Here is a 10,496-nt window from a genome sequence, read left to right on the forward strand (position 1 = left end):
CTTTGAGCAGATGAAGCCACCATGTTGTCTTCAGGATTCTCAGGGGGGGGTGTGGAACTAGCTGATTTTTCTTCCCTTTCAATATCCCTTCCTGCCTGAATGAAGGAGGAATAGTGGAAATTAAAGTATTTCAACCTTACACTAATATTTGTATGGTATTGTCAATTCTTCACAGTAGCTGGCCCCATTCTGATGTTCTCATCCTTTCTTAACTTCATGTGGCTGCAGTTAAGTTCTTTCTTTCATTTATGTGGCAGTTTTGAGTCCTTAAAATTAGCTTTGTGGTACGAAACAACCAAATTTGTCCTCAGCTTTATTTCTTTTCTCCCCCTCAATGCAGAAAAACTTCACTGGCCTAAAACTGAGCTTTCTAAGAAATCCATCCTGAGTCCGCTAGAACACAAGCTGAACGTTCACAATGAAAACAGCCTCCAGCACCCACCTCCTGGCATCCTCAAGGACATTTTCACCACAGGAACCAGCAGCTACAACGTCCTTCTGCAGAGCAAAGAGGAGAAGAAACACCACCCTCAGAAGCAGTCGTCTGCTCCCCACAAGAAGCCCCGGAAAGCCAGCAGGGGCGAGCCCCGCCGGCTCCCGGCCGCAGTGGGTGGTGCTGCACCACCAGCCAGCCCTCCCTCCTCATCCCCAGCCCAGCACCCACCACCACCAAGCTCTCAGGCAGCCTTCCAGGCACGGGGGGCAGCCCGGGGCCGACTCCACACCCCAAAAGTAGGAATAAGAAGCATTGTAATCTAGCAAAGCCAAAGCCCTCCCAGTCCACCAAAAGCCATGGGAAGGAAGGTGATGTGGCTGGCCAAAAACTCTGTTTGCTGACTGCAATCAAGCCTTCCAACGTGGAGAAGGAGAAGATGAAGTTCTTCAAGTCAGATTTCACCTACAATCCTCAGTTTGAATATGCAAACCCTGCTCTGCCAAACGTGCTGGCCAAGCACAGCCATGCCTCTGACAGGTTTCTGAAGCAGGTAGAGTTACTTTCTTCCTCCTTTTCCACTGATTGTTTTCCCTGCACCTATTAAGGTGCTGTTTGGCTTTGCAGCAAGTTATTTCTCCTTACCATCCTCCCTGTTGTTTGAAAAGTGCATCAAAGGTGAGAATAAAGTAGCAGAACTGACAGAAAATCTTCATGATTAAAAAATAAAAATCTTCCTAATATTTACAGGATTCTGTAGGATAAAGGCACAGTCTCTTATAAATGGGTTTGCATGGAATATAACAAGGCAAGAAAGCTTTTTAGGTAGTGAAGCAGAGTGTGATAGAGGAAGAAACACAATTCCTAGATAGGATTTAATAAACAGAGAGGAAAAAGCAGCATAGGAATCCTGCCAGTTGTCCCACAAAGATTGGGAAGGGACTATATGAGGTCGTGGCTATCAGATGAGCATGTTGATCTTCCTTGTTTTAATCAATTTTGAAAGGATATTTGCATATACATTGGGCTCTATCAAGCAGCAGACAAATTCCATTCCAGACAGAGGTAACATTTAAGAAGATACCCTCTTCCCTCATCTTTATAAAATAAAAAAACACCACAAAACCCAACCAGAACAGTAAAAATCTTGCTTTCCACTCTGGCCTAAGTGACAAAACCCAGTTCTTACCTATTTAATAACAGAACCAGTCCTCTTCCCACTTTTGCTATGTCAGAATGGTTTAGAAAGGTCTTATTTAAGTCTGATGAGCTTTTCTAATTAGAGGATCTCACATGTCAAGAGGTACTTGACTTGGGAAGAGATCCTGCCCTTCCAAGCATGGGGAAATACAGGCTCTATAACAACTTATAAACAGCAGGGAAGGATTTAACACTCAATGAAGTATGAGATTTCTGAAGCTCACCAAAGAGGAGGTAAATTGTTTCATAAGATTCAGCTTAAGTTACAGAAGTTCTTAGCAAGAAAAGCATTTCTTCAAAGCTCAGCTCCTAAAAATACTGAACAACCATATCTTACACTTCATATAAATGACCAAAAAAAAGCAGCTTTAACCAGCCCCAAGCCCAGCAGGTGCCATACACTCTTTTTTTTAATCTACAATTAGCTTTAGCAATTTTTATCACCACCAAAATCTGAATTTCATTACCTGTAAATGAAAAACTATCCAACTATCTGCACATCAGCTTTATGCATGCCTGTGAGGTAGCAGTCCTGCAAGGAATCTGGAAGAGAAATCACACCCTGCCCCACATATATATATATATTTTAAAGAAAACAGAATGGATTGCAAACCATTAACACAGCAACCCTACCCTGGGCAAGACACAGGCACCCACTTCACCCCCAGGCCTCTAATCAGGTCAAAGATTTTAAAACCTTGAGCACAGCCCATCACTTTTATTGATTGACTTTTCACAGGCAGAAACATTTTTGAATTATTAATACATTTGGAAATAATATTTTTAAGGTCTCCTCATACTTTGTTCTGTTTGTTTCTCTCTTTCTACTTTACCTTGCTTTCTTCATGATAAGATTCTTTCATGAGTCACACCATATGTGCCTCTGGGGAAGAGAACTTGAGAATCAAAACCAGCCCTTGCAGCTTTCCCCATGGATTGACACATGGCAGAAACTGATTCCTTTATTGCTGTCTCTCAGGGTCAGTGCAGCAACTGTGTGCTAAGGAAGTTTTCTTCCTCTCAATCCTTCTGGCTCAAGCTGTTCATCCTCCATTGTGACATTTTCTTTACACCTCAGTGGTGTGTGTTCTTTGGGCACAGTTGCTGGAGGGGGTTGTACCAAGCTAGGAGGAATTGTCCCCACTGTTTGCAAAGCAGATCCCTAAACAATTTGCTGAACCCAGATCAGCAAGTTACAACTTGCTGGCTGCAACCCCCAGGGAACACTTGTTCAACCTTTTCCTCCTAAACACAGAGCAGTTAATGAATAAACAAACGAGTTATGCCACACTGCACGTGTTTGAACACACCTTGTCAGCTGTTACTGACAAACCCACATACAACTGGCAAATTTGTCAGAAATTGGAAAAATAGGTGGAGCTGGAAGGCCAAACAACATGACCTTCCACACTGAGTCATCCTTTGTGCAGTGGCCAGGGGATGGCACAGCTCAGGCACCTTGAAGATGGCTGTGAAGAGCATTTAATTAGAAAACAGTTCTCACTATCAACAAATTCCCTCCTAAACTCAGGTTTACAGACTTGCCTTGAGACTGCTGCTTCTTTTGACACTCTTCAGTAGGGATGAGAGAGATTAATCCAAACATTGTGGATAATAATGAGCAGAAATTACTAGTCCTAAATTATTATTCTTCAAAAAGAAATCTTTGCAAGAACATCCATTTTTTAAGTAATAGTGAATCTGTGTAAAATCCTTTGGAAAACCATAAAAAAGGAACATGTTGACAACAAACTGCAAATGTCGTGTGTCTGATTTATGAGGTGGTTGTACAACATTCCCCAAATTAAAGAGATAATGAGTGTTCTCTCCCTAGGCTGATAATCCTCTGTGCCATGCTGATGTGTGTGGCTCCAAGAAGAGTTGATCAGAATCTTTTCTCAGTGATTGGGCAGCTTCCAATGAGTTAAAAAAAATTAAGAAAGATTTTTTAAAAAGAGAGAGAAAGGTGGTTCCTATTTGCTGTGTGTTTGTATTTCATAGTCCATCAACATCATGGAGAGGACTCTGCAGAAGTATGGGAGCTATGAGAAGTTTGAGCAGGCCACTGGAGGCAGTTTGCTGAGCAAGAGTCGCATCTGGAACCACGTCAGGAAGTACATGGTGAAGGAAGGCTGCCTGGGGGAGGTCAGTCACACCCTGCACCAGCAGAGAATACTCCGTACATCATATTTTTTTTTTCTCATGGCTGTGCCCAGGCTAATTTCTGAACAATTGGGATGATGTGAATTCCCTGGGAATGCTTCAGCCACCCCTGTGAGCCCGTTTCCTGCTTCATACATGCTTGTTCTTAAACCCCCCCTCTCTTGGGAGTACCCAGGGATGACACCCTTCCTTCCCTCCCTTTTTCAGCTCCTTGGAGACTAGCACATTTCCATTTATTCCTCAGTTTTGCCATCTGTTCTCTTGTGTCAAAGTATTGACACCAAAGGAAAGAGTTAAGGGAAGGCCAAGAAAAATAAGCAGCAGCCCAAGAGACTGATTTACACACAGCAACACAAAATGAATCAAAATACCCCAAAGAGGTTGGCTTGTTGAGTTGGTTTGGGTGCTGCTCTCTCCTGACTTTAACCAGCTAATATTTTAGCCCTGTGCAAAAAAACTTAGTTCCTATATTCAGGATTTTAAAAGTCCTGTTTGGCTGAGCTCCATAAAATTGCTTGGAAGTGTCAGATCCGTTGTATAAAAAGAGAATTATTCCAAATGAAGGCACCAGCTGACACAGCCCAAGACTTGGATGAGTGAGCAAGAGGAGTCTGAAGTGAGAGATCAAGAGACAAAGTTTCCCAGAAACTAGGTTTAATTAGTAAACATAAGATTATTAGAAGAAACCATTAAGCTCATCACACGTTCTGGGAGACTAATTTGACAGTGATACCAGATTTTTACCTGTGTTTCTGAGGTTATAAAACTCTCCCTTTGTGTTCATTTTTGTCTTGGTTTCTCTTCATGGAAGCAGGATCCAACACCCTCATCAAACATCCCATTATCCCTCTTAACAAAATGCTTTTTCTGCAGAAATAGGGCTAAAACATCCTGTTTAATGGGGTCTAAAACACTCTCTCCAGTGGAAGAGATGTTAATGAAGCTGAGTGGCACCCATGCTTTAAATCTAAATGCTTTGAGATTTCCCCATCTTTCTTGCATCTTAAATAGGAGCTTTATGGGACTGATTCTTTGCTGTTGAACTTAAAGCTGAATGGTGGGGTTTGAATACAGGGAAGTGTCACCTTCATGTGTTTGATCTCTGGGTTCTTTTTTCTTAACTTTGATATCATAAAAGGATCTCTCTTGTCAGAACCTTGATATAAAAAAGGCTTTCTCTTGTCAGCACCTTTCCTTGTCCTCCTGCTGTTTCTGTAGGCATGGCATGAAGAGGGAAAAGTGCTTAGTCTTCAGCAAAAAGAATTTCCCTTCTCCCTCCCAGTCACTTGTTTAAAAAGTCTTTTTAAACCCAGCTAAGAAATCACCCCAATATCCATTCATTTTGTTTAGCCACCTTCCAAGGGAGAACAGGAAAGCAGGAGCTACCTGTCTAAAACTGAACCAAACACCACCAGTGTTTTGATAAGACTGGATAATAATTCCCCTCATTTGGCACTGCAGCTGAATGGGTTTCAGGTGGTTCAGGACACTGATCCCTGCTCAGTTTTGTCTCAGCCCTCGTGCCTGAGGCTTTGTCACCACTCAGCAGAGTCCCTCTGGTGAGGGGTGGGACGGAAGAGTCGTGACGGGCAGGGGACCAAAGAGGGATGAAATAATGGCTGGGGCAAGGGAGGAAGGGGGAAGGGGAGGGAGAGGAGAGCTGTGTGCTGCCTGAGCTGTGTGCTGCCTGAGCTGTGTCCCCCCAGATCGTGGTGCAGCTGACAGAGGACCTGCTGTCCCGGGCCTCCATGACGGTGGTGAACGGCCGCCCCACGCTCACCATCAACGTCGGCACCGCGCGCGAGCACTGGCTGGAGGGGATGCTGAGGCATGAAATAGGTATGGGCATCACCCCTCCCCACAGGCAACAGGGACTCCTTGCAGCAAATCTTCATTCTTTGCTGCTCCAAACCACTGTGCGTGCACAGAAGGAGGGAATGGCCCTGTCCAAAGAGCCTTTGCTGGAGGAGGGAGCTGCTCGCCTAAGCAACAAGTGATCGGACGAGAGAAAATGGGCTCACCTTGTGCTGGCAGAGGTTCAGGTTGGATATTAGGAGAAAATTTCTTCCCTGAAAGGGTTGTCAAGCTCTGGCCCAGGCTGCCCAGGGCAGTGGTGGAGTCTCCATCCCTGGAGGGGTTTCCAGGCTCTGTAGATGTGGTGCTGAGGGATGTGGGTTAGTGGTGACCTGGCAGTGCTGGGGGAACGGTTGGGCTCGGTGATCTTAAAGGTCTCTTGCCACCAAAAATAATCTCTGTGTGCTAAACCTATTTATCCCTGCAGCATGCAGAAGGAAGATAACCCACTTAAGGATTCCTGTGCTTCCTGTAGATGAGCATTTTTTGGTGAGATCAGGAGTGAGCTTTTGAAGTGAGCCTACCAGCCAGCCCTGCTCACAGCACTGAGCTTCACATGCTAGAGGAATCTTGGAGCAGGCAAAGTGTCATCCTTTCAGATGATGCTGGCCCAGAGGCTGTGCTCCAGGGCATACCTTCTCTGCTGTCACTGCTTGGGGACATTTTGCTTAGGAGAGCAATTTAGAGCTAGCCTGGAGGAAGAAAACTGGATAAATTTAGCTAGTGCCTGGACTGCAGCTGAAGCCCTGCAGTTGGCTTGAATAACCACCTTGAACTACCCACCTTGAACTACCCTGAGGGGACGCAGCCTCTTCCAGGGGTGTTTGGTCACCCTCAAGAGGCAACATTTCTGCCCCCTCACTTTGTTTCTCCTGCCTTCTGTTCACTTCAGTGCCTAAAGCCACCCGAGACACTTTGGAAAATCCCTTTCCACAGATTTGGGAACCCAAATCCTGCTGACATTTCTAGTCCTTAGGCATTTTTGGGAGGCTCACTTGCCCTCAAGCGGGTGAACGGCTGCACCGTGGGTCTGACAAAACTCTCTGCTGTAGACAAGGCTGAAGTTTCACTTTCCCCAGTGCCCTGGTCAGCAATCTGAAACGAGCATCTCCTTCCATGTTGAGAATTTTTTCTCCCACCACTAGATGCTGCTGTTCCAAGCCCCCCTTTTCCTTTCTTTTCAGGCACTCATTATTTTCGGGGTTTTAACAACAGCAGCCAGCCTTGGTGCAACTGGAACGGGCGCAGAAAGCACGGGCTGAAGCCAATCAACCCCACAGAGGAGGGGCTGGCCAGCATCCACAGCGTGCTGTTCCGCAGGGACCCTTTGCTCTGGAGAGCTGCCCTGCTCTACTACACAGTCTACCAGGCCAGCCAGATGTCCTTCAGCCAGCTCTTCCAGGACCTGGGCAGGTTCGTGCAGGACCCCAACACCAGGTGGGATTACTGCGTGCGAGCCAAGAGGGGCTGGACTGACACGTCACAGCCAGGTGGGTTCCCTGCTTCCTCCTCGTTTTGGGGGGCTCCAGGGCTTGCAGAGGGCTCCTCTGTCACCTCACAACTTTGGCAGAAGGGAGAAGTGGGACTCTGAAACGAGGCAGCAGTTCTGCTGTTGAAAGGGAGGCTGGAAATGCACATCCCTGACTTTCAGGCTGGATCAGGGAAATTCATGCTCCCAGGTCAGCCTCCTTTCCTCTTTGTTACAGGAGATCCAGCATGGCTGTGGATGTCCACACATCTCCTGTGCCTGATTTTTCTCTGGCTGGTGCATTGAGCCTTCCAGTTAGTTTTTGAGACATAAATATCTCGTTTTCAAAACACCAAATTGTTCTGTTCATAATGGTTTCTGAGAATATGCCTTGAAGAAACCCTGTCATAGTATCTTGATTCCTTCCAGGCTGTTTCAACAAGGATCAGGTGTACCTGGATGGCATCCTCCGAATCCTGAGGCACAGGGAGTCCATTGATTTCCACCTGCTGACAGCCCTGGGAAAGGTGGGTGGGCTCTCAAAAGGCCACAGCTTTATCCTCTCAGCTCACCAGCCTCTGCAGAGCTCTGAGGCCTTGTGCTCTCATATCATGTCTCATAATATGACAGAGGGTTTTGGGTTCATATTTAAGAATTTTGGCCTTTAGTGTCAGAAACATCCATATTGGTGGGCAGGGCTATTTAAGTAACTGAACCAAGGTAGGAAGCTCTGAAAATAAAATATCCTTCCCTTCCTTCCTTGCTTCTCTTCCTCCTTCTTTCTTCTCCCTTCCTCTCTTCAAGGAGCATGCAGAATTGGCAAGCCCCTTCAGAAATGTGATGTCATTCCCCATTTAATCACAGGTTCCACAGGGCAAGGCACCCACCTCAGGGGTCTACAAGCAGTTTAATCCTAGGAGTATGATCATTTATCAGGGCTTGACTTCACAACTTGTAAAAATCCAGGGGTCTTAAAAGCTGCAGGGAATGTTCTCTGCAGTCAGACTGGAAATGGTGCCCAAGAGCAGTGCCTGCTCTCAGCATTCCAGATGGCTTGAGGTCTGCAGGGGATTCTCAAGATCAGCTGCTCCAACCCCCAGGCTGTGCCCCAGGGCACCTGACCCTGCTGTGCTTGGGATGAAAAGGTTGGAAGGAGCAGGATCTGCTCACAAGCCACCTGGCAGAGAGCTGCTGTGAGGAAATGAGCTGTGCCAGGCTCAGGGGCTTTGCCAGCACATATGCTTCCACCTGGGGGGGGGCTCAGGACATGCAGCCTGTAGACAAAGCAGCAGCCACATCATGTGGGATGGAATCAGGTTGCCCAAGGAACTGGTCTGCACTTGGAGGGCAGCTTGTGGAGCTGTCACACGGCCAAAGCCTTCCTCCTCTCCAGACCATCATCCAGAGGAAGCAGCCTCGAGTTGCACCAGGGAGGCTGAGGTTGGATGTGAGAGAATATTTCTTCACCAGAAGAGTTGTCAAGCCCTGGCCCAGGCAAGGGGTGGGGCCACCAACCCTGGAGGGGCTTCCAAGCCCTGGAGATGTGCTGAGGGACATGGATCAGTGGGGACCTGGCAGTGCTGGGTTAGACTTGGGGATCTTAAAGGTCTCTTCCAACCAAAATGATTCTATGATCATGCACAGCACCCTGAGCTACTGAGGGAGAGCAGAGAGCAGAACTGACCCTTGTCCTCCTGGCAGGTCTCCTACGAGGACGTGGAGCGCCTGAAGGGACTGGCTGTGGTGGAGAACATGAGGGTGCCACACTTCCTGCAGGACCACGCCCGCTACATGGAGCACTTGGAAAAGATCATGGAAGTCAACGAGCTGACTGATGAGGAGCTCCAGGAGCTCATAAATTAACAGCCCTGGCCCAACGGCCACTCCCTCTGTGAGGCTGTAGGACAGGACAACCCAGAGCTTGGAAAAACACTTGGGAGGCGTGGGGTGGGAGGGAAGGGTGGATGGAATGTGTGGAATTCAGAAGCCCCTTTTGGTTCCTTTTTTAAAGGGTTTGTCCATTTTTTTCCTCCAACATTTAGCTTAGTTTTTTTCCTTGGAAGTGATCTGTCCAGTCGCCTACTCTGTTTTGTATGGTGGGTAGAGTGCTTGGTGCTGTCTCTTGTCTCTCCCAGCCAGGTTTAGAGGTGGTGGAAAGGAGAAAGAGGAGAAATTTCCCCCTTGGCTCACTTGTCTTTGCCCTTTGGTCACCACTTTCATGGTCCATAGAGACAGAACTGCTGGTATCATGCTGCATCATTGTCTGTGTCCCTCTGTCCCCTTTGGTCATCATGGCAAAACCCAAAGGAGGTTTAAAGCCCACCCCGTGCACAGAAGCAGGTCTCTGTGCCAGAGGATGAGAGCTCTGCAATGCTGTATAAATTATTGTGGGTTTTGACTGGGAAAGTTAGCATTTATTAAAAAAAAAAAGTCAAGTCTTGCTGGTCTGATGACTGTGAGCAGGTAGCAAAGTTCTCCCCCTAGAAAGTCCCACTGCTCCACACCTTCAGCTGTACAGGGGGTGTTTGGAGAAGCTGAGTTGTGGGAAGGGGCTCCCTCCTTGGAGGACAGAGCATGTCACTGGGAACACCAAACGGGGCGAGCCCCTGGGCCAGGTTGCCCAGAGAGGTGGTAGAAGACCCATCCCTGCAGACATGTCTTCATGGAAGGGGCATTTCTGAATGTCTTGACTTTTCTTTTAGAGATCTCTGCCTTCCTCCACTGGCTTCTGCAGAAGCAACGTGCTCTTCCTCCTCCCCTGCCAGTCATGTCTGGTGACCTGGGAGTCTCCAAACAAGGAGGCTGTGCTGGTCCCCCTGCTGGGACACAGGGCCCTTCATCCAGCTGCCCCTTGGCCACGTCACCACCCCGTGGCCCTGGACACTGCCACAGGGCTTGTGCTCCACTGAGAGACCTGCATCAAGCTCTCCTCAAACCAGCAGGTGCCTGCAAACTTCCCTTTTTCATTGCTCTAGAAATGAGTTTCCCTGTGCAAGGCAGGGTCTGGAGGTGGTCACAGGAGTGCTCTGGGAGCAGGTGAAGCTTCAGGGATCATCCCCCTGGACTCAGCACTGGGGCGGCTGCACCTCAAACCCTGGGGTCAGTTTTGGGCCCTTCACTCCCAGAAGGACCTTGAGGGGCTAGAGGGTGTCCAAAGAAGGGCAACGAAGCTGGTGAAGGGTCTAGAGCCCAAGTGTGGTGAGGAGCAGCTGGGGGTGCTGAGCCTGGCGCAAAGGAGGCTCAGGGGAGACCTTCTGGCTCTGCACAGCTCCTGACAGGGGGAAAACAGCCTCAAGTTGCCCCAGGGGAGGTTGAGGTTGGCCCTGAGGAGCAATGTCTCCCTGGCAAGGGCTGTGCAGGGCTGTGCCAGGCTGCCCC

At 48.0% G+C, this 10,496-nt stretch overlaps 1 protein-coding gene across 1 annotated transcript; it reads left to right on the plus strand.

The window, feature by feature from the left end:
* Positions 1 to 340: 340 nt before the first annotated feature.
* LOC103777616 (uncharacterized protein KIAA0895-like) lies at positions 341 to 8,981 on the plus strand (the record flags this gene model as incomplete). Its single annotated transcript, XM_008945174.1, is given in 7 exon segments — positions 341 to 607; positions 610 to 986; positions 3,635 to 3,778; positions 5,503 to 5,635; positions 6,835 to 7,140; positions 7,548 to 7,645; positions 8,820 to 8,981. Coding segments are annotated over 7 exon segments (1,487 nt in total), but the record flags the coding sequence as incomplete, so codon positions are not given.
* Between the last annotated feature and the right edge of the window lie 1,515 nt (positions 8,982 to 10,496).

This window comes from Merops nubicus, unplaced genomic scaffold (assembly GCF_000691845.1).
Source record: "Merops nubicus isolate BGI_N331 unplaced genomic scaffold, ASM69184v1 scaffold13698, whole genome shotgun sequence".
In the NCBI taxonomy this organism is placed as follows: Eukaryota; Metazoa; Chordata; class Aves; order Coraciiformes; family Meropidae; genus Merops; species Merops nubicus.